The sequence below is a fragment of the Eschrichtius robustus genome, chromosome 15, assembly GCF_028021215.1.
Source record: "Eschrichtius robustus isolate mEscRob2 chromosome 15, mEscRob2.pri, whole genome shotgun sequence".
NCBI classification, from domain to species: domain Eukaryota; kingdom Metazoa; phylum Chordata; class Mammalia; order Artiodactyla; family Eschrichtiidae; genus Eschrichtius; species Eschrichtius robustus.
In genome coordinates this window covers 46,215,536-46,240,748 of record NC_090838.1, presented here as the reverse complement: position 1 = coordinate 46,240,748, position 25,213 = coordinate 46,215,536, and the positions used below count along the sequence as shown (strand labels likewise).

The following is a 25,213-nucleotide window of genomic DNA, read 5'->3' as shown; positions in this document are numbered from 1 at the left end:
GTCGTGTGTGGCCACCATATTCGCCAAATTCCCTATGTCCTTAAAGTCACAATACAGTATTCCAGGAGGAAAACTGTGGCCAGCATTTACAAATTTGTGATGAACCCTTAAATTATCAAACTCCAACTGCCGGCACCCACTTGAGGCTAATGACGACACACAGGAGAACACAGGCAAACTGCAGGCCCACCCAGGAGTGAGGGCCTCTTTAGAGATGCCCCCCCATTGAGCACCTCTAGTATCCCAGAAACATGCAAGGCAAAGAGACAACGAGAGAAGAGGTCCAGAAACACTGCAGTGACATGAAAGAGGAGAAGACAAATCAAGAAATCTTTAGCTTTAGCTCTTCTGGCCAAAAAGCATAAAACCCTAGGGGCAGACATGTGCAGCACAAAAGGAGGCAGGTGCCACCCTGAGAGCATCGTGGAAGGATGTCTGATCCACTGTAGAATGGTTTGTACCAGCTTCCAAACAATGCCCCAAACTTCCAAAAGCCTCTCTTCAGGTGACAATGCAGTAAGGAGATCGGCTCCTGCAAGAACGAAAATCTAAGACAGTCCTCTTTGGTGGGGAAAAGACTAAACTCCAGATTCTAACAATCAACTGGTCCTGCTACTGTTTATAATAATTTACATGGAAAATATCCCAAAAGATACACATCAAACTTTTAAAAGGAATTATCTTTAGGGATGGAGACAGGTTTGGGGAAGGGGAAACATTCACTGTCTACTTCCGTAGTGTTTGGACTTTCTTTTTTTTTTTTTAACAATGCATGCATTGTAACATACAATATACAATGCAAGGCGTTATTTTATAATACATTTTAATGTAAAATTCTTAAATACGTAAAACTAATTTTTCAATGGTATTACAGAAACTAGGGAGAAATTTTCCCCAAATGAAGTGATACTTAGTAGTTCTGATCATGAATCAGTTCTTCAGTCTGACAAGTAAAAGTACATAATCGCATTCTGACTTATGCGAGGAATGCCGGAAAAAAAACATTACTCGTTGTCACTGTCTTTGAGGAGTTTAGCAGTCAGCCAGAGAGACAAAGTATGGATACATCCACCTTGAGCACACACACAAAATTAATAAGGGTCAGGCTGGAGCCAGTGAAGAGGGCTTGGGTTTGCTGAAGACTTATACGGTGATCCAAACGGTAACATGCAAGGCAGGGAGGGTCCAGGGGCCTGGCAAATGGCCCAGCATCTCCCTGACTTCAGTCCATCTGTTTCTTACGATGCCTACAGACACAATGATGTGGCTAAAAAAGCAATTTCACATACATGTTCAAGAAATCAAAGGAGTCTGCAGAAATTTAAACCTATGTGACAAAATTTTTATCAGCCTCACCCAGTAACATGTGCCCATCACCCAATTATGTCACTACCTTAGGGTTCTGAAAATTCACAGGTTTGCAAGAAAGAGATCAAAACTTCCCTTGAAAATTACCTAATGAGACTCTAGAAGAGATAAGAATTGTGGAAAATGGACATCTCTATCAACCAGAAAATGAAGAGACCAAGATTCAGGTTTTGGGGAAGTGTCACAACACTTTTGTGTAATACTGTCGCATGCATTGACTGTTATACATACAGTCTATTTTCCCGAAACAGATTACATGTCGGTAAGGAACATGCTAATACTGTACTTACATCACTGTACTGCTAAAAAATCTGGAATGACACTCTATTACTGGGCACCTGTCATACTCTAAGAATGTGCTGGTCCTTGAGGTCCCAGAAGAAAGAATGGGATAAACTGTTTCCAAGTCACTAAATCACCAAGCAAATTCACAAATTAACTTCGGTTCAAACTGAACAGCTTATTCTAAAGACTGACACGCTAATGTTCATTTCTCTTTGTTTACGTTTTCAAAGGTCTTAAAGGAAGCTGTAAGGTTATTGGTTGCTTTGTTTTAAGGAAGCTATTCGTCAGCGGTGAAGATCATCTTGCCATTTTAATAAAATAGTGTTCCCTCTGAATCAAGGACATCAATCTATCTGAAAACATGCCGTGAACATTTACTATTATATACTGCCATCTGCCCAGCACCCACTCCCTTTTTCAGGAGGACCTCCATGTGGTTCCAGGGAGAGCTACCGTGTTCTTACATCCCTCTACACCCTACACCACAGTGCACCGGTTCAGGAGTCACCCTGTGACCAAAGCCTCGTAAATTACATCCTCCTTAGCAAACAGCCCCAACGTTTCCAACTGGAACTAGAAAAATGGGGCAAGTGGTGGATAGCAAAGTCCAGGGGCACATGGCAACCACACCTCCTGCTACCTGGAAGACCACCTGCAGGGGCAGAGACAGAAGCTAAAATCAAGAGATTGAGAGATGGAAAGCCTTAATTTCTGTTGTTCCGGGGCCTGTCTGCACTTTGCCTTTCCCTCAGACTGGCTGCTTAGCTCTTCCCTTGATCACACAAGATATACCAATATCTTTCCCCGAAAGTCCTAATATAAAATACCTTCCCCCACCACACCACAATTCTGCATTAGAAATGCCAACCATAGCCTCCGACTGCCAGCCAAATCCCCTCTAATCCGTGGATGAATGCAGCTAGTATGTTTTATACATATGACTTCCTGCTCTTCACCAATGTTCTGGGTAACTCTTTTAAAGGTAATCATTTGTAAGTAACCAGTTGGTCATGACCTGGTATAAAAATATTATCCGGGCCAATCAGAGCCCCAACTCCATATTCAACCTCATAGAGATCTGAACCAGAGAAGGCCAGGATATTGAGTCGTTTAGCAATGACGTCAAAAGAGAAAGATTAGCAGGAGGTAGAGTTGGAACCACAACATACCAAAGCCATCGGTGAGCTGAGTTATGATGAGCAGATACCAGCACTATGCAGGGGGCTCCCATCCATGAGGTACCCGCCCCATCTGAAAGAAGAAGATCACCTCCAGCCCTACAGCAGCCTCAGTCACTAATGGATTTCTGGGGCTCGTGCACCTGAAACTTTGCAGTAACCTCCCAACCCCCACTCCACCACACACTATCTTTTTTTTATTCAGACACTCAAGTGAATCCCTGTTCCTGAAAACCAGAAAGAACTAACCCCAAATAATTGTGAATGCAGAATTCTTTCCAGAGAAGCCAATCAGCAGACACACACCACCTTGTTACCTTCTTACCCAGAACCCTCCCACTGGGTTACTATTTATGTGATCGTGTCAAAACTACCGACGAATACGCAGTTTAATCATCAAAGCCATCTTCTTTAATCAACTTGGTGTCAAACATCAAAACATAATTTAAGAAACTATTTAACATATATCCAGCATCAATTTTCTCTACAAATTAGAAAATTAAATTGAATGGTACTGCCGCAGATGGTGGTTAAATAAAAACCTTAGCTATCCGAATTGCCATTGTTAATATAAAACCTACTTCATGACATTTTTAGCTTGCTCTCATTGTGGGACGTGTTTTTAAAGTAGACAGGACTTTATAAATGCCCTGTATGTAAATGATGTATTTTCTTTTTACCTTCTTATATTTTCTTCTTTACCTGCTCACAGGTCCACTTTGATAGAAAACTGGCAAAAGAGTTAAACGGTATAAGTGAATTTAACAGATGGAACAAAGATGACCATGTGAGATCACCAAACACCCACCAGGAGGCTTATCTGATGACCACATCCAGGTAAATGAAGAAGTACTTAACTCTACAGTACTTTCAGATGCCTACGAGGTATTTGCCATCTACTCCCAGGCAACTGCCAACTAAAATCACAGTATTATGCTGTCAGTAACTTTCATAGAATTTTTTCTGTTCTTCCTCACTAATCTACCGCTATTACTTACATAAGAGAACAGAGGGACAAATCAGAGAGGTACTGATAACATGCTATACAACGTGGATGAACCTTGAAAATGTTTTGTGAAGTAAAAGAAACCAGTCACAAACGGCCACATGTTGTATGATTCCATTTAGATAAAACGTCCAGAAAAGACAAATCCATAGTCAGTAACTAGATTAGTGGCTGCCTGGAGCTGGGGAGGAGTGAAAATGGGAAGCGACTGCTAATGTGTATGCGACTTCTTTGGGGGGTGATAAAAATGTTCTGGGATTAGTGGTGATAGTCGCACAACTCTGTGAGTATATTAAAAATCACTGAATTGTACACTTCTTAGGGGAAAATTTATGGTATGCAAATAATATCTCAATAAAGCTGATATTTAAAATACAGACAGATGGCGGTGGGTGGAGGGTGCACATATGCAGAGAGAGCCAGGAAAAGTAGAAGAGAGGAGAAAAATCATGAATTTTTCCTCTTTTGCTTACCTAGGCAGTCTCCAACAAAAGACAGGTCACATTCCCTAAGTTCAATCACAAATCAAGCATAAAATAGATGGGATTTTCCCCTAGAAATGGTGATTGGAGTTCCTCAAAAGTAAGGGACTGACTTAAGGAAAATATTCTGGTGGGGTGAGAAATTAAGACAAAGGCTAAGGTGCAGTAAGAGATGAGTAAGGGGATGAGGATTGAGAAGTTCTCTGACCTAAGGAATGAAACTTGAAAGAGACTGAAGGGCAGGAATGGGGGCTGCGTTAGGAAGAGGAATGGTGTGTGGTTAAGACGTTTGATGAAGGAGAGGAATAGTAGGCTGTTTCTCCCAGCCAGGATCATTCATCTCAGCTGCTATGGAGTTTCAGCCATTGCTGAGATGAGAAGAAAATCTGAAGAATATAAGGCACAGGAGCGGAAATCCAAGCTGATTTCAAAAGTCAGGAGGGTGTCATCTACAGCAGTAAGGAGAAAGAGAGGGGAGGGAAATCTGAGGAACCTCTACCCAAAAAAGAAAGAAAAGATTCCTGCAGTCCTACAGTCAGGAAACTACTGAAGCCTTATGTATACAGAAAATAAATTGAGGGTATAATCCAGGACTACTTCTAATGACCTAAACAGACCTTCTCTTCACTAGCCTGCATGAACCTCTTTGATATGAAATGCTCTTTCAGATTCAGATTTCACAAGTAATGGGTGGTGTATTTAGTGGCACTAAGGACCATGCCGCTCTCACAAATAATCCCAAACAATGCATAATTTAGGCAAACAGCCTCAAGAGTAGATGGGGAAAAAGATGGGGTAGCTATTAAATCTGTTAATCCTAACTATAAAAATCCACTCCATCATGCAAGAAGCCTTTCCCTTGGGGCATAAAAGTGTTCCATCTGAACAGGGTGATGAGTATGCAAATAAGAAAAGCTCTAGCTTAATTTTCAAGGAACGAATCCAAGCTCAAGGTGGTGTATCATCTTGAGAAGCCAAAAGCACTTTCTGTTTTAGTGAAAGGCCTCTTCTGTTTTGCTGCAGTGGAAACGGAAGCAGCCACGCCAAGGTTCAGGCTCCACTCTCTCTCTCTCTCTCCAAGTTCCTATGTTCTTTACATTACTTGACCCATCCTCTTAAAGTGCCTTTTTTTTTTCCCTCTTGCGATCAATCCTTCCCTCTAAATTACTACAGCACTAATTGCCTGCACTACTTTCTTGGCACTTGCATACAAGTTTAGTTCACATTTCATGTAAATAGGTTTTATCTTCCTAATTAGATCATTCCAGACCATGTTTTATAGATCTCTTTGCATATTCAATAGCAAGCTGGCACCATACTTCCACTAGAAGGAAGTAAAATATTTTACATATATTTGTTTGTTTGTGTATTCAGTCTTGGCAGCGGGGAATGACTGTGAATTAACAGTCGTATTCTGGGACGTTTCTAAGTAAAACCACCGTAGCACAGGGGATCTTAAAAAATATGAAGCCAATATCTAAACCACCTAATTAAAAATTCACGATTATAGGTAGAAAAGACAATAAGACATCTCTCAAAAAAGGTAAACTAAAAAATCTTTTACAGTTTTAAAATAAGTTTCCACCATATATGCACAGGTCTATCTATCTGGGGATTAAGTAAATAATTTAAGCATATAACCTTAATGACAGCTTGAAATTTGCAGTCAACTGGCAGAAAGTAGATGGCAAGTTCTGCTTTGATTCTCAGTGTATGGAGTCCAAGTCTTTTCCTCCTGAGAAAACCCTGTGCCTGAATTTTTTTATCTATAACTTTTGAAAAGTCCCCACTAATTTTAATTAGCACTAGAGAGCTAATTTAGGCCCCCAAGAAATGTTCTGCCCTCCTGGAGACTACAAATTAAAAGGCCCAAACAACTCTAGGGGCTGGGGTTAGGCGGGGGAACCTCCATCACCTCCTGCAGGAAGATGCCCCAGACAGGGGCTATAATGAGGGCAGGGATTACAGCAAGAATGTGTTCCTCTTGCCACGAGACAGCTCTCTACTCAGTTCAGGCAGAACATTAAGCCTTCTTAGGTGCTGAGATATCAAAACATAACTGTGACCTACTTACTGGGGGGAAAGGGCAGACTAATATTTTAAAGGAAAGATGAAAAGTTGATTTTCACTTTGGTGAGAATACTCAAGGATAATAAGATTTGAATATTAAGTGAGAACACTTTAGACCATGTCACAGGAAAGTGTTTCTCAAAGAGTATTGTATGCATTAAAAATGCAGATTCCTGTGCTCCCTCCCACTGAAGTGAATCTCAGTTTTTTGGAGGGAGCGTGGACACCCTGGAATATGCATGTTTAAACAAGTCTGCTACTGAGTCTTCTGCCTCCAAAAACAGTGCTCGAGCTCAAGAACAACGCCAAAGTTTTCAGCTGAAACAGCAGAGTGTGGATGTTGTGGAGGATCTTTGTTGCTACTTTGCATCCATTTAATAAAAGTTTAGAAGTGGAAGGCACACACACATATAAAGAGTGATTATTTTAAAAATAATGATTCAATTGATGGGTTATTCCTCATCAGAATTTAAATTCACATTTTGCCAAGTGGCCAACTACTCATGGCTTCACAACTATACTCGAGAACAAATTTGTGATGGGGATTTTTTTTTTTTTTTTAAATATTTATTTGGTTGTACCAGGTCTTAGTTGCGGCAGGTGGGCTCCTTAGCTGTGGCATGCAAACTCTTAGTTGCAACATGCATGTGGGATCTAGTTTCCTGACCAGGGATTGAACCCGGGCTCCCTGTATTGGGAGCGCGGAGTTTTAACCACTGAGCCACCAGGGAAGTCCCCATGATAGGGATTTTTAAAGCCCACATTTGTTCAGCAGGATCTATAAAGTTTTCACCAATAAAACATCTACGTGAAGGCACTAGAGATGCACTGTCCAAACCGGCAGCCACTGGCCATGTGGGACTAAAAATGACCATGTGAGACATGGAAAATAAAATATATACTGGATTTCAAAGACTTAGTAAAAAAAATGTACAATATCTCATTTATAATAAGTTTTTTACACTGATTACATGTTGATACAATATTTTTGGATTGTCTGATTAAGTGAAATATCTTACTTAGAACATTTAAAGTCACATGTGGCTAGTATTATACTTCTTTCAGACAGCACTGATCTGGACATTTAAAGTACATCACTGCTTTAGCTGATTAAATGCTCCACCAAAATTCTTGGTCACTCAAATAAATACTTATGTTTAAAGGAAATCTGGCTTACACATACAGCCACTAATAAGTGTTATTTACTCTATCCATGTAATGTAAAAGATACAATTAGGTGCTTTCACCTCATTTTCCTATGTTTCTCAGCTGTCCTTAATTCCCCATAACCACATAAACTCAAGGTCAATTTCTTTTCCCATGTCCATACCTTAGCAGAAAGGCTCTCCTGCAAAATTTTATCCCATAAACGCTAATAAGTGACAACTCCCAAAGTAATCTTGTTTTTAATTTGTCATTTTTTTAAATGTTCATTCATACACAGGCTTTCTCCTACTACTTCTCTATGCCATTATTTTGGGAGAAAAATTAATCAAAACTTTTGAATGTGATATTTAGATGTTAAGATGTTTTCATGTTGTTTTTTTTTCCTAATTGCAAAATTGTTCACGTTTATTTCAGGAAAAAGTTCAAATACAAATAAGAAAAAAGTTACTCAGAAAGAAACATGGAATATTTTGGTACATAGCCTCCTAATTTTTTAAATTCACTATTTATGAGTGTTGATATAAAGATATTAATTTTAATTACTTTATCAATATTTTCAAGCTAAATGTTGCACTTTTAAAAAGACTACTTTTCCTACTTCCCCTATATTTTGTGTTGATTCCACAAAATATAACCTAAAACGTAAACACCCATCACTTGCAAAAAGAAAATGTTTAGCTTTTACCTTTCTTTAAAAGGTTAAAGGGTTTCTTTAATATGTAAGTTTCAGGTTTTACAGCAATAGAATTCCTCATCTGTATACACTATGAAGTGATGACCAGCACAATTCTAGTTATCATCCATTCACCATACAGTCGACCCCCTTTCACCCATACCCACCCCGCTTTCCCTGTGGTAACCACTAATACGATCTCTGTATCTGTGAGTTTGTTTTTGGTTTGTTTGTTCATTTGTTTTGTTTCTAGGTGAAATGGCCTCAGACACCCAAGGAAGTAGACCAGATGACCATCGATACTCTACACCAGTCTCAAAATGGGATTCCCCAGACCAGCCACATCAGCATCACCTGGGAACCTGTCAGAAACGTAAACTATCAAGTACCATCTTGGACTTACTGAATCAGAAACTCTGGCGGTGGGCCCACAATCTGTGCTGTGATTCTGAAGACCACTCAAATTCTAGAACCACAGTTCTAGACGGCGCTGGTCTGATCTGTTACTCCCACTATCAGCTTATAAGGCTTCTTAGAGAGCTCAGAGACTTTTCTGTCCCACAGAACTGGGAAGTCAGATAATAAGCAAGATAATTTCTTCCATGAACAGGTGGTTTTCCTGGTAGCTTCTGGATTCACTAAAAGCAATTCTTTTTTTGTTTTTATTTTCTTTTTTTTTTTTTTCCACATTATTTATCCTGGAGGCAGCATGTTTTCTTTTCAGTAACTTCTCGTGGTTACTCATGGCTTCTTCAAGCCACAGGATGCATTTCTGAGCCTTCTAAAGATCTTTTTAACATGTTTGCATTACCCATCATCAATTCTCTACCCCAGTGAGCTTTGAATCATTTTGCATTTTACTGAATATAAAAAAAATAGTAGAGTATACACTTTGGAGCCAGTCTGCCTTCAGTCACTTATCAGCGGTGTGACCTTGGGCAAGCTACTTAATCTCTTTGTGCCTCAGTTTCCTCATCTATACATTGTAGATAACAATCTCTCTCATAGTTGTTATGGGATTAACTGTTAATATATGCAATACATTTAAAACAGTGCCTGACACACTGTAAGTATGCTTACTATTATTAGCATTTGTTCAACGACCTGGATAACACAGAGGGAAAGACATCTTAGGAAATGTAAGGACAACTGATTAATCCTAAGGACAGCTGGGGATCTCCTCTGGAACTACAGAAAAGAACAAAGCAAGGAACTACTCTGCAGTTTGCGAGTAAAATTCTTAAAGGGCGATACTACAGTTGACCCTTGAACAACACAGGGGTGAGGGGCACCAATCTCCTCCAACTGTGGAGACACAGTTCAAACCCCCGTTGTTCAAGGGTCAACTGTACCTGGTAGTCTGGAACCAGAAAGTAAATGACTCATGATCAAAGATAACTGGCCACTAATATCATACTGGTCTAATGGCTCAAATGAAACCTCAAGAAAAATGAGGTAAGACATTAAAGTACAAATCGATCCACTAGCACAAGACAAGATCATGGTTTCCATACGGTGCCATGTTAATGAATAAGCTAGAAAATAACTCTCTAATTCTAGAGTGACTATCTGGTTAATCATTTATGCCCTCAAATCAGGCAAGCTCAAGAAAGACCTACAAATCACCACCACTCAAAAAACAAATTATCCTAAGGCAGCTGAACAATTTTTCCATAGCACTTAGTTGCCTGCATTCTCAACATCCATTTCCCTCTTCCTCCTTCCTGTTATATTCTAAATTTTCTAGCCAAGCTGTTTGGGTGGGACTGACCCCTCGCCACTCCCAACCCCGCAATTCCCTGCACCCCAAGATGCATTCTGATTAGCTGATGTCAATCAGCATATCCTCTTCTGACTCCAGTGGAGAGAGGTTCTGAGAGAGGCACGTGACCCAAGCACAGTCAATCAAGCCAGTGAGACTGATCCCACGGCCATAGTGGAAGTACAGTACTGGGCAAGCAGAGGTGCTCTTTTCTACTGGATGTCCTTACAAACAGATTTGGGACCCGGGGCAGCCATCCTGGGACTCCAGGGACCCAAGAGCCTACCTGAGAATGGAGTCCACACCAGCAAGGAAAGCCAAAAAGTGGAAAGAAACTGGATCCTGGTCATACCATCTAAGCCCAGGAGCAAGTATGGCTTAAATGTTGAATTTGTCTACTACTCTCTGTCATGTCTCTTTGTCATTGAAACCACTTTGGGTTAGGTTTCCTTTTACTTACAATCAAGAGAACTCCAAATGATACATGCCTCATAAACAGATTACACTGTAAAGGTAACAAAAAAGTCAGCTATCTTCACAATTAACAGGAAACTTACTTGTTTAAGTCATGACTTTTGTTTACCTGTCATAATTAAAGATATTGGGAAAAAATACATAAACCCACTTTTCTCACTTGGAAATCATTTTATTTGGAGTCTCAAAGTACAGAGGCAAGCTTTTGAATAAGCTCCACATTGGCCCCTTGGTTTACACATACTCAATACTGCTGAGTTTTCATTGTGACTGAACCCCTTCCTGATTTTTCAGGGCAATTCCAAGATAAAACACTCCCACCCCATCTAGGGCCCTGGTAAAAGTGTGCCCTAAGTATTCAACAGCAACACGGGAGTGAGAAATCATGAAGTAAGGGATCTGTGCCTGTTAACTTTATCAATGGCAGACTTACCTGTTATAGCATTAAATGTGCCCTCATCAGATTAAGCTATTGCTTTTCAGATCCAAAACCTTTGCACGTGATCCTAACTAACCTCGGTCACTCAAAGCAAGTACTGTAACAGGGCAAGTTAATTTATATATCACAGGCCCTAAGTAAACAGGTTAATTTGTATACAGTTGACCCTTGAACAACAAGCGTTTGAACTGTGCAGGTACACTTACACTTACACATTTATTTTCAGTAAATATATAGATGTACAGTAAATGTATTTTCCCTTCCTTATGATTTTCTTAATAACGTTTTCTTTTCTCCAGCTTACTTTACAGTAAGAATACAGTATATCATACATATAACTTACAAATTATGTGTTAATCGACTGTTTATGTTACGGATAAGGCTTCAGGTCAACAGTGGGCCATTAGTAGCTAAGTTCTGGGGGAGTCAAATACATGGATTTTCAACCATGCAGCAGGTTGGTGCCCCCTAACCCCCATGCTGTTCCAGGGTCAAACTGTATTTTCGTGTCTAAGGTATTGTATACGTCAATATATTGAAATGTAAGATGTGTTAAAAATAAAAGATTTCTGACAAGCCTAGGGCATCTCTTTCTGAACGGCTATAAAAACCACCTGGTGCTCTGAATCATTTTGGCTGTGGGACTGACAGTTCCCCAAATAGGAAACTGGCCACCTTACGGAAACAGTCAGCTTGCTCTGGTGGGACGTGTTGAAGCAGAGGTGAGCTGACCTTGAGAGGGGGACAGGGTGGGTGATTTCAAAGGGACCTGTAAGGCATCCCAGGCCCCTGTGACGGGACATGAGGGCCCCCTACCTGCCAGAGCCTTGATGCGGGACCGCTCGAAGAGCCGCGCGGAGCTGTTCTCATTGTCCCAGTCGTCCACGTCCCAGCGGTTGTTGACGTCGCTGTACTGCTGCTGGATCTCAATGTTGTCATAGTCTGTGGCTACTGTGGTCGTCATCTTGGACCGCCTCAGCTGCTCCTCCACATCAGCTCCTTCTTAGAGGTCTGTGAGAAACAGAAAGAAAACCCTCGTCAGAAGTCTAAGCTGTCGATCCCCACAAAACCTACTGGGGAAAGGTGAGCAGAAGATAACACAACTCCTGCGTGCTGAGAGCAGGTCTCTGGAGTCAATCGAAGCTGGCTGGGAACTTCAGCACTGCCCCGTAACATGTGTGTGACCTTGGCCAAGGCACAACATCTCTGAGCCTCCGCTTCCGCAGACATTACGGAGGGAAGACACTCTACAGGTTGTTGAGAAGACTGAATGAGATGACGGATACCCAACAAAGGGTGGGTTTCTTCCTCCTTTCTGAAGTTTAAACTTTGCAATTTTAAAGTTTTTATTAGAGCTGGATGAATACCTACCTTGGGGTTCTGCATGAACTAATCTGTTTCTATTGTGTGTCACCATAAACTATAATCTTTTAGCTTCTCCTAGAAATTCATATAATGTGATGTAAGAGAACTAACAGATCATTTTATCTAAGCATTATCATTTACATATTAGAAAACTGATGCCTCAGATTAAATGACATAGTAAATATACAGCAGCAAGGACAGTACTAGTGTTTACCAGATACCAAAAAATGACTGAATAATGACTGAAATTATGTATATGACTGTGTTATTACAAATTCTACTACCCACCCCAATACCCACGTCTCAGGGACCCACCCAGGGCCACAGCGTTTTACAGGGATAAATGGGAAACAAGAACTTCAGCCTCAACGTTTGGCCCACTGCCATCTTTATCACAGTGCCCTCAGAGAATTAAGAGAGATACATTTAGCTTTAAATATATAGCTTCTCCCCTCAATATAGCTATTATTCATTCATGGAACCAAAATGTTCCAGGGACCTAGTACATGCTCAGCACTGTTCCAGATGCTGGGTTAACAGTAAACAAGATAAGGACCTGGCTCTAGTGAAGCTTACATCCTACTAGGAAGAGCTGGACAAAAAAAGGCACACAAGAAACGACAAGATAGTTGAAAGAAAATAAAATGAAACTGGAGTGATGTGACACAGAGTGAGTCATCAATCATACTGTGTTATAAACTTCAAAGCTGCTAAGAGACTAGACTTAATCATCCTCACTACAAAAAAGAAATGGTAATTATGTGAAGCGATAGAGGTGTTAGCTAATGCTACAGTGGTAATCATACTGCAATATATAAACATATCAAATCAACATATCTTACACCTTAAAACTTACAAAGTATTATGTGTCTGTTATCTCTTAATTTAAAAATAAAAGAGAGAAAAGGAATGAATGGCTAGTTTAGAGCTGGTGGTCAGGGAAGGCCTCAGTCAGTATTTAAACTGAGCTCTCAATGGTCTTGTCACACCCAGATCAGGAGGAATAACATTCTAGGCAAAGGAAACTACTCATGTAAAGGCCCTAAGGTGAGAACAGCAGGGCTTGTTGGAGGAATGAAGAGCTCAGTGTGGCCCAAGTCTGGTGGGCAGGGAGAGATACAAGGAGATGAGGTTGGAAAGGTTAGGTGGAGCCAGTCCACAAAGGGCTGTTAACCTAAGTGTGAGGGAAGCCACGGCAGAATTTTAACCTAATAACTGACATCCCTGGATGTATGTTTTTAAAAGATCAATCCTGGTGCTGTGTGAAAAACAGATTCTAGGAGGCAAGGATATGTGCTTAATTCCTATGGGTGTGGTTAACTTCCTGCATATTTTATATACAAGCCTATCTAAGTAACTTAAAAAGAGGAGGAGGAAGAGGAGGAAGAAAGATGCATACACACCCCCCCACTTAGTTGTAGGAAGATATCCCAAGGGAAAAGATGTTTGTCATCTCCCCCTCCCATCCCTTTCCACAGGCCCCATCTTAAGACTCAAAAATTAATTACAAGATTTTGTACCTGGATGCTCGTTTCGTGAAAACCTCATTCAGCGTGCACCAAGAATGCACGCACAGACCAGAGTTAGCAAGCCTAATCACTGGAGCTCATGCACTAATCAAACCAGACACCACCCGGCAACCACAAATGGACCACTCGAGCTCACATTTTCCCCCACACATGGCACCAAACAAAGAAAATAAACAAAGCCACATACGCAGAAAAGAAACATTTCTCTTATTGTGCTTCAAAAGGCAGCTTTTCTCAAGTTCTAGCACAGAACCACACAAGGCACACGTAACCAGGCGTCCGTGGACAATAAATTAAGCTGAAACAAATGAACTGCACCTCAAGTAGTGTAATAATTGGGGGCAAAAGCACAGACATGCCCCCTCTTTTGTCATTAGCTGTTTTCTCACAAGATATCCAAGAATATCCCCAACACATCCTCCGCGTCCCCCTCACAACTGAACCACCATCTGTAACTCAGAGTCACCCATCTCTGCTCAAACAGAAACATCTCGGATGGGAGTAAAATCCTGGATTCCCATCAGGCAGACATTATCAAGGTCAAAAATATAAATTTATCAGTAGATCAATTTTAACACCTCCATTAGCAACGTATTGAAAATATTTCATAAAAAGACAAAAAAATTCAGACACTTAAGCCAGTAAGTATATTCTATAGAAGGATCTTACAATTGGTTTTTAGCATTCAGAGTCATAACCCTCCAAAAAAAAAAAAAATCAATATTGTTATGTACCATTTGACCTTGGAGATGGTTAAGTTTTATGACTCTATCAAAACCAAAGACTTCTACAAAATTCAGCCTTGGAGGATGCCATCTCTAGGGGGAAAAAAACGTGAGCGTGCTATTAACTCCAAAATGTTTAACCCAATCCAAGGTGAAATCTAAACACCACATACCTCTCTCCAGATTCGTCCTGGCTATTTGGTGCCACCTGCTGACCAACGAGAACAAGCTACACCGAGGCCTCCAGGGCAGCAAGCAACCTGTGCTCCAGCTCCCACCACCCCTGACTCCAGAGTAAGCCCAACTACATCCCATGAATCTCTTCCTACCACTGACTTACCCACAAATTTCTCAACAAGCAAACATTGAGTCCTTGACTTAAGTTTAAAATAAGTCATTTAGAGAATGTCAGCACATGTTTCCTAAGAATTCTTCTTTAATGCTGTTCTTTAATAACGCCATTGTTCCTCAAAACAAAGAGGTGACTGGGGAGCAAAAGTTCCTAGGAGTCTGTATACAAAAGAAGTATCGACTATAAGTTACTCTTTTTATTCAATTGTTTCACTCGAGCATCTAAAAACTTGGCTATCAGGGGCATTTTTGTCTTCAACATTCTCTGTCCTAAGGCAATATCCTCACCAAACAGAAGAGTTTTCATAATGATAGAATTTTTTTTTTTAAGTTTCAGGGATATGTCAAAGCAAAAAAGTCCCACATCCCCACCAGGGCCATAGTGAAACGGTGCTTCCAGGTATTCAACAGCAACAACGCAGGAACCTGAGGGTGAAGGAACAGTCAGAGTCAAGGCAAGAGCATGGACGAGAGCATGCCCATGGCACAGGGATCCCAGAAAGCCCAGCAAGCTACTACCATCATTATCCCCTAACCCACTTCAACAAAGGACGGTGCCAGCTGCGGGGGCAGCTTACATCGCACCTATAGGTGTCCCCAGGCGGTTATCTATAAAGGGCTAGATTTTCCCAAGGTGCTAGCTATCAGCCATGTGTCCCAAGGGCCAGTGAGGCAATCTGTACTTCTATGGCTGTGGGAAGATTAGGAGGAGAGAAGAGAGGAGGGCTGGCCATCTTGGAACTGGGCCTGGTGGTGGGGCTGCCATTAGGAAAGCTTGAGAGAACTACATAAGGGTGGCGGGAGGTAAGACAATCTCCACTCCAGAGAAGGGCTCTCACTGTCCCAGCTGGCTCGGTGTGGCCCGAATTCTGACTTGATCACCACGGCAGGAACCCATTAAATAATCCTTGAGTGAATACAAATCACTAATATCCCAGATGTGATATGAATAATATCCACGTCTTCTGTGGCCAGACATTGGGAAGACGATTAAAACTGCTTCCCTGCTCTTCTCCATCCTAACTCGTGTGTGTGTGTGTGTGTGTGTGCGTGCGTGCACGTATAAAAATAAGGAATAAGTAAAAAAGCCAAGCCCCCTTCACAAATTACTCTTCTCTAATCCTCTGCCCTTCTCTAATTGCTATGAACTGGAATTTTCCAAAAATACAAAGACATTCCAAAAGCTTTATCATTTTCTGCTTCATTAAGAAGACAATTTTATTTCTTCAAACTGGCAGACAAAGACAGACCCGAAGAGGCAAAGAGGTTCCTCCAGCTCTGGCACGTGCTACCACAAGGTCATAACCATCAGGAAAAAAAACTGGAGCTTCAGCACTCCCAGCTTTAGGAGTTATTATTGATAGCTCTCTTCATTGACTAAAATTCTGGAAGTCAACACCTGGCAGAGTCCAGAGGGAAAACACTTGATCTGTTTATTTTCCAAGGTACCGTATCTGTTTTCCCTGTCACATGGGTATTAGATCAACACACAGGGTTTTGTTCTTTATAGTTTATCTCCAGGCTTCCTTCCACTGCCCTCTTCCGTCTGCCTGGATGATGTTACCCACCTACCCTATGCTGACAACCACTCCTTGGACAGCTAAGGGCAGCGTCTCCTAAGGATCAACAAGTCCGTGTCTACAACTAAACTCCTAATTCCTCCCTCCAAACCTTGTTTTCCCTCTGTCACTCCCTCACTGAACAGCACCCTCATTTCTCCCACTGACCTCAGCTAGAAACCTTGCGGTCATCCTTCATTTCTCTCTCTCCTCCCACATTCAGGCCCCAAGGTTGCCTGCGCCTCCTGAAAATCTCATAAATCAGCTCAAGCAATAGTTTCTTATTCCAGCGCCTCACCTCTCATTTTAACCCCTAATCCGCCACCCTACATTGCCGCCAGAGGGACCTTTCTAAAATGTAATTCTAATCACTTTATTCCCATGACTGAAATCCACCAATGCCCACGCCTTCAGAATAATAAATCCCCATGCCTTCAGAATAATGCCCAGAACCCTTTGAAGAGAAATGAGAGCCTTCATGAGGGGCCTGCCCAGCTCTCCAGCCTGGTTTCAATATTCTTGTCTTTAACTCTTGTAGCTCCTGAAGGAAAAGTCATGTTCCGGTCTCACCTCCAAAACTACTACCTAGAACAGCTCTCTCCTATTCCAACAAATCCTAGCTGATGTATCACCTCATCCAAGAAGCCACCCCTGATGCCTCCACCACCACCACCACCACCACCACCACCACCTAGTCTGAGTTAGACGACCCACATATGTCCTCCCTCCTAGACTCCTTATATATCTCTGCCCTATCACTTATCATCATAAGACTGTTTCATAATTACAAAACTTCTATTTACTAATCATCAGTAGGACACAGGCTCTTAAGGTCATGTCCCCATCATACTGTGTTTATATTTCTCAACTCCTAGCAAGGTGCCTGGAAACAGTAAGTGCTTGTGAATTATTTATGGACTGGTTGGGAGGGTGGGAGACTGGATGGAGGATGGGAAGGTGAGGCCACAGGAGCAATGACAATTCAAGCTGCCACGGGGGTACCGTATCCATCAGTCATAGAGCCCAGAACACATACCCTTTTAAGTAACACAGATCTGCTGGGCTCTCTGCCTTCAATTTCAAGGCAGTCACATTTTTAGACTAGGCTGCTAATGAACACGAACTTGTATTTAATAAGGTGCTTCTCTACGTACTTATTAAAATGTATGTTTTCCTTTTTAATTTAGTTTTTACCCATGAAAACAATTTATTTTTTGTCCAAACTAGAGAACAAAGCAACAAACAGGGAATAAATGGAATTTTCACTGGCGCTACACACATGCACAAACACACACTTCATTAATACCCAATATTAATTAAAGGCTCAAATAAATTAAAGAAAAAGGTGACTTAACATTTGCCAACCCTTCTTGAGGAGGAAAACCATATGCCAACAATTACTTCGACAGAATTCACAAACCCAAGTGTTCTGCAGATGCTTAAAAACCCTCCCACTTCACTCATAAAAAAAAACTTAAAAAAGCATACACTGGACTGCTGGTGTCCCACCTTAAAAAAAAGAAGAAAAAAAAAAAAAGATCCTGCTCAGGGACTCTGGAGGGACCACACTATGTCCGAGAGTTTCCAGGAAGGGACCTCTGAGAGTTCTGCCTCAATCCCCTCAACTCTTCAGTAGCCAGAAAACAAGAGGGTCACACCCCGTTTACAGTTTGCCACCGAGGCATTCTGCAGCACGTGTAAATGGCCAATAAAGAGGAGTCTCTGGGCTTCCCTGGTGGTGCAGTGGTTGAGAATCTGCCTGCCAATGCAGGGGACACGGGTTCGAGCCCTGGTCTGGGAAGATCCCACATGCCGCGGAGCGACTAGGCCCGTGAGCCACAATTGCTGAGCCTGCGCGTCTGGAGCCTGTGCTCTGCAACAAGAGAGACCACGATAGTGAGAGGCCCATGCACCGCGATGAAGAGTGGCCCCCACTTGCCTCAACTAGAGAAAGCCCTCGCACAGAAACGAAGACCTAACACAGCCATAAATAAATAAAATGAATAAAATTTAAAAAAAAAAAAAAAGAGGAGTCTCTGCAAGAAACCACATCTAGAACCACTGTGATGAATAAATCTGGCTAACCGACCATTACTCAGGTTCACGGACCCAGTTCCATAAAAAGGCTCAAGAGTCCAACCTAAACATTCAAAGTTCTCTGCTCACAAACACCAGGACACACAGAAAAAGTCCTAGTGTGACAGCTGACAACGTAAGAAAAAATCACATGCATACAAAGTCCTTTAGAAAAGTTTATCATTCACTTTTACAATTATCTAGTTTACTTGGAGCTTTACAGGAACACATCTACTGTACAAAGAGCATTATATGGCTGCATAAACCAGCCAAAATTCATAGACTCAGACCATTTTGCGAGGGAACGGTACTCAGAAACTTGTTTAAAATGAAACCTCGTTAATAAAGGTGGTCTTCAAATACTCTATAGTCATACTAACTTTTGTCTGTTTTATTTATCAGTGACAGAGTATGTTAAAATCTACCACTATGATTGTGGTTTTAACAGATTTCCCTTGTAACTCCCTGGATACATGCAAAATCATAATTATTTTATCTTCTTGGTGGGTTGTTAACATGAAATAGTCTATTTCCTCCATATTCATATATTAATTCTATTTTTATTGACAGAAACATTTGCCTGTCCCTCCCCACCCCCTTTCTGTTCTTTAAACCTTCTAGAGTCATTTTGTCTTAGGTATGTCTCTTATTTTTTAATTCAATCCAAGAGTCTGTCATTTAGTGGGCAAATATAACCCATGTACATTTATTAGGATTACTGCTATATTTGAAGTTTCAACCAACTTACCTTGCTTTCTATCTTAACAAAATGTGGAAACTGGGGTGTGAAGATTTAAACAACTGGATCAAGTCATACAGCTATGAACCCAACATCTATAATATCTTTATCACCACTGAATCCAGAGCCGTAAGAACTTGTCTGATCTTTAAAATGCAGACAGTTGATGAGACTAACAACCAAAGAAAACTCTAGTACTATTAGAAATAACTTCATTTTTTTGCTGGCTTATTTTATGCCAAGCATTGTGCTTTACTCGCTTTTTGTCTTCCCCAGCAACCTTCTGAGGTAGATACTATTATTGCCTACTTTACAAATGAATAAACTAAGGCTTTGCCCATGGTGGCACAGCAAGGAAATGAGGAAGCCAGGAGGGTTTGAAACAAGTGTATGACTCCATGAATGAATAAATAGCTTGTGCTTTGAGGAACAACCCTTTAACAGCGGTCCACATCAGAAAATTGTCTAACGGACTCAAGGTTCTTAAATAAATAATAGATTAGCCTCCTTCAAAGCCTAATTACTAGGTAGGGCAGCAACCCACCCAGCCAGGTATCCTAGCTCATGTATTCTCAATGGGGCAATACTGGTCCCAAAGGATGAAAATTCATTTGGGCGTTGGGGCAAAAAAACTTTCTTTTATGTAAGCACAGATACAGTATATCTGTAGTATTAAAATTTCATGGGTATTAAAATTTCAAACTGTCTAAAAGACTTCTGGTGGAGGAAAAGAACAGTGGGAAACAGGTTAAGAAACACTGTCCAAGCTAAAGGAAAGATGGGTACCACCTTCAGGTAAATTAAGACTTGAAGGCAGGCCTTAGAAGACAGGAACATGAAGAGTACATTTCCCTGTACTAAAGAATTGGAATTTCATACACCATGGGTCCCATTTATCATGCCTCTGATATAAAAACTCACATTAGGCTACTCCTCCCTAGCACTAACGTATGTACTTCAGGGAAGCAGTGATGATTTAGCCATCTTCTGCCTACAACACTCAAAGACTAAAGCACTCATTACAAGCCTGCTGCTACCGACTGAATGTTTGTGTCCCCCTCCCCCATAAAATTCACATGTTAATTCCTAACGCCCAATGTGACAGCATTTGGAGTTGGGACCTTCAGGAGGTGATTAGATCGTGAGGGCAGAGCCCTCATGAATGGAATTATAAGAGAAACCCCAGAGTGTAACCTCACCCCTTCCATCATGTGAGGACACAGCAGGATGACGGCAGTCTATGAACCAGGAAGCAGGCCCTCACCAGACACCAAATTTGCCAGCACCTTGTTCGTGGACTTTCCAGCCTCTAGAACTATGAGAAATAAATGTTGTTTATATGCCACCCAGTCTATGACGTTTTGTAACAGCAGTTCACACAGACTAAGACACCTTCATTCCCAATATTCAGAAGTAACCTCTTTCCTTCCCAGATCAAAGATGCCACTGGAAGGCCAGTTCTAATTTTATGAATAAAGCTGTAGGGACAAATTTTATTTTTTTAACATGGGCAGGTTAAACCAGGTTCTACTACTTGGAGTAGCAAAATTACCCTAACTATAAAGAAAATTACTTATTTTAAAAGATTCACTATCAGAAAATACACTGACCATAATTCGTTTTATTTTAAAACAATCTGTTTAAAAGATTACATCAGGGTGGCTTAAGAACTTACCATTATACAGTATGACCAAGAATACATTTCTTCTACAAGGAAAAGTAGAAAGTAGGGGGAATAACAAGGCATCTCCCTGACCCTCTACTTTACAGAGTGAACTGCACAATGAACAGTAAAATTATAAACAGATTTATTATTTGAGCGCCTTAAACAAAAGAAAAATTCTTAACATATGGCATAGAAATTTATCCTTATGTACTATTTGTACTTTAAAATTTTAAACAAAGTACCTTATTTCTTTTCTGTGCCTACATATGATACTATCTAGATTCTAAATATAAATTTGTAAGCCCTAACATTTTTTAACACTAGCTTTATTTCAAAAATAGATCAAGAAAGTAAGGTCAGCTTTTCCAGTATCTATCTATAAGCCTCAAAATCACCTAATTTGAACCAAACAAAAACATTTAAAAATAATTCCTATTAAAATACAAGGCTTCGTCATATACTTGGCAGTTAAAGGCTATCCTTGTTTTTGTTCTGTTAACAGAGAAAAGCAATTGAAAGTGAAATCATTAACTCAATGCAGACCTAACACCATGGTCTTATGGCCAGCGTGGGGTTTCTGAGCCACTATAGATCACCACTTTGGTCTTCCCTTTACTTCCAGAATAGTTTTAAATTACATTAGGGTGTAGGTCTAATGGTACTGCTGCCAAAACGCCAGTCCTGACTTTCAGTGAGTTTGGCACTTCATGGCCTTCCTCTCTGGGAAATTTTATAAGGCCTGAGTGCCTGAACAACAGAGGAGCAATAACATGCTGTTTGGAAGCAGACTTCTACTCCCAGAACAGCCCAGTGCCTAAATTCTCTGCAAATCTTATCAAGCGAAAATGCGTATCACAATTTCCTGGAATAATGATCACATGACAGAAATATGTAAAACCACAATGAAAAGCAACACTACAGGAAATGATGAACGAGGCACACACGCTAAGCTCCATGAGGGCCAGGGTTCTCTCTGTCCTGCTCATCTTTATATCCCCAGCACCAGCACTTAAGCCGCCACAGACGCTCAAGAACAATCGTGAAAGAAAATGGCAGGTGGCAGGGGAAGCGTCACCACAGAGCATTCTAATGCTGAAGCACAATGCTTCTTTCTGCCTAAATAATAATGTATCCTGGATCAGGATAAACTGTAATTGTTATGTAAGGGGCCACAGTCTCCTCACCCAGATTCGTTTAGCAAAGGATACATTTTTATAAGAAATTTATTTTCAACCAACAAAATATGAAGGGTCATATTTGGATAGGAAAGGAATAATCACAAATTTCGCAATCTCATTTGGCATAAACAAACATACTTCTTTTAATATGTTATATTTTGAGAATCATTCTCCTCTGGAAAATGACTTAAATCTCAGGCTTGTCTAATAATAGCCAAATTTCCAAAGGTTTAAATATTATTAGTTAAATTGTCTCAAAGAGCAGTTCAAACAACCCTCACTGCTTGGATTTACATGTCAGCAGCAAGCCTTCCCCCTCTGCATGGTTGGTAAATGATTCCCAAACTATTTAGAAATCTGTAACCTTTCAAATAAACAAAATGAGTGAAGGTTGGCCTATGATACTTGAAAAGGAGAAGTGACATCAATCCCAGAAAAAACATTCAAATAATTACCATTTTAACATGATCAAACCTCTGTTACTAAAATTTGTTTAAACCTATCAATTTGAAAAAAAGTTTTTTTTAAAAAAAAAACACTGTTAACAACATATACAAACCGAAATCCATTAGAATTCCACACATTACTTTTTAAAAACTTGACTACAAAGGTACTGGGTATGAAGCTTGGTAACAAAGGTCAGTTAAGGCAAATGTGGAGATTCACTTTGGCTTTCCATAATATTTAAACACTGCCACGCGAGAAAAATGAGCCACAGTGGTTAAAATACTGCCGTAAGTTTAGAATCACAGAGGAGCTCTCTGATACAGAACTATGAGCAAGCGTTCACCATAGGTGACCAGACACAAGCACACACATCCACCACAGGGCCAGGCCATAATCCAACCCTGCCAGCAGCCCATCACTCCAAGCTTGGAAGAAAGGCAAAGGATCAAGCACGGCCTTTCCAAAGCTACAGGGGCAGGGGCCTGCAATTCATATTTGCTTGGCTCCCCCTCTATTGCTCAAATTACTTCAAAATGAAAATGAAGTCTTAGCTGGTAAAGTCCTCAATCAGGTTCAAGAGCAAAGGAACAACAACGATATACCGTACAGCACAGGGAATTACAGCCATTATCTTGTAATAACCTAAAATGGAGTATAATCTGCAAAAATACTGAATCACTATGCTACACACCTGAAACTAACATAATATTGTAAATTAACTATACTTGAATAAAAATAAATAATTTTTTAAATTTAAAAAAAAAGAGAGAGAGAGACCGCGAGAGCAAAGGAAACCAGCAACTTTCCTTGTCTCCGCAACAGGCGGATGATATAGGCTTAAAAGAACAAGAACCAGAACATCCAGACTGCTCTGAATTTCCTTCTTTCCTTCCTCCCTCGTGATGTGATTTTGGAAACTGTATTTTTGAACTCCTTGCCTGACCAAAATCAAGCCTGTATTTTCAACTCCTTGAAATATGTTATTAATAAACTAGTTTTCTACTTCCCAAAATATCTACAACGTAACACGTACTTTTGTTTTTCCTTCCTCCAAACACTTTCAAAGAAGTTCGCTGTTTCTTTTGTCAGACTCAGCAAGAGTGAAGAATGAACAACAGGACAGTAGGGCAATTTACAGAACTGGAGGGAATCAAATTATGTTAGCATCCCATGATTCTGCACAGAGAGAAAATCAACGGGTGGGCACCCCAGGAGTGGCTGGATTTTTAGTGGTGTCTGAGTGAACCCTAAAGCTGTCTTTCGTGCCGTTAAATGCCAATTCCAACCCAAAAAGTATCAGTTAGGAAGGCTTTCTATTCTCATTAGCAGTGGAGCTGCTCTCTCTCAATAATTTCTGATTTTTAAAGATAGGGACAACAGATAAACAAGAAACAGGTCAGCCTAAACATTACTTTCTCCAGGAAGGCTCTTCTGAAGCTCCCAGACCAGGGCCTGCTGCTATATGCTCTTGTTGCAATCTTTTCTCATGCCATGTATCAAGAGTGTTTAAAAAATTACCTGTGTAATTGTTAAATAACTATCTCACTTTATATACCATACTCACCATGAATTATTAGGTATTTCTTTTTCAGCAATATATCCCTAGGTATAATGCCTAGCACATGGCAGGCAATCGGTAAACATTTAATGAATAAACTTTATACTTAACAATTTTAATCTTCCAAGGGTATGATAGGCACTTTCCCTACCAAAGCAGCTGTATCAAGAAGAAAAATTTTCCAGTTTATCCATGGTAAGTTTGTTCAAATTAAAGCTAGAAATAGTAAAAATCAAACAAACAAAACTGAAATAAACCCCTAAATGATAAAAGGATTATCTACATCTTAATTTTTCTACTCTACTTACCACCTTAGAATTTTTGATTTCCCATAGTCACCAAAGTAAAAACTTCAAATGGCAACCTCAAATTTCTATCTAAATTACAGAGGCTGATTTCCCAAGTCAAATCTTTACTGCTGGCTGAACAGCCATACTCAAAGGGTGCTGACTTGAAGATTAAAGAGTGGTGGGACAAATTCATAACCCAGGGCCCAAGCTAGTCAACACCTTCCTTACGATCTCAGAAAGCACACTGAGTACCCACGGAGGACCCCGGACCAAGAAGAGACTAAGAATACATCGAGTCCTACATTTAGATTTTTTAAGTACCCAAGGTTAGAAGAGGTGAAAACTGACAGCAGTGCAAAGAAAACGTGGTCAGCTCAATACAAATCACCAGCAGAAGGTAGTGCAATTGTTAGACATGAAGTAACCACCTGTGGTACTGAGCAACTCGAGTGTGTCCAGAAGGGGGCAGCCAGGATGTAAGACACCTGGGAGTCCCGGCCAGGACTTAGGACCCTCCGGGGGAAAAAAGTCTTAAAGAGACACCAGACAACTATCTTTAAGTAGCTTCAGGAGCCCTCATGTCGGCACTGGCACAGACTCCTTGGCAGGCAGTGAGCAACAAACTCATAGGGACTCAGGGTTAGAAGGAGCTTTCTGGACAACTAGAGCTGTCCAAAAATGCAGAGGGCTGGCCCGAGAGCAAGGGAGTTCACCAGCACCACCAGAGGCTCATCCTGGGTGGGAAAGTATCACTTGACAGGGCAGCCACAGTAGGACAGAGCACTGGGTGCGAAGCTGGGCTTCAGGAATTCCAAGATCCCTTCCA

At 40.8% G+C, this 25,213-nt stretch overlaps 1 protein-coding gene across 4 annotated transcripts in view; it reads right to left on the bottom strand.

Moving 5' to 3' along the window:
- Window positions 1-25,213, bottom strand: part of SPTBN1 (spectrin beta, non-erythrocytic 1) — a 194,882-nt gene that overhangs the window by 129,254 nt on the left and 40,415 nt on the right. For all 4 annotated transcript variants that reach the window (XM_068563956.1, XM_068563953.1, XM_068563954.1 and 1 more), the window contains one exon: window positions 11,721-11,915. In XM_068563956.1, the coding sequence (XP_068420057.1) occupies window positions 11,721-11,868 (148 nt within the window). In that variant the 5' untranslated portion in view covers window positions 11,869-11,915. The remainder of the gene's footprint in view (window positions 1-11,720; window positions 11,916-25,213) is intronic.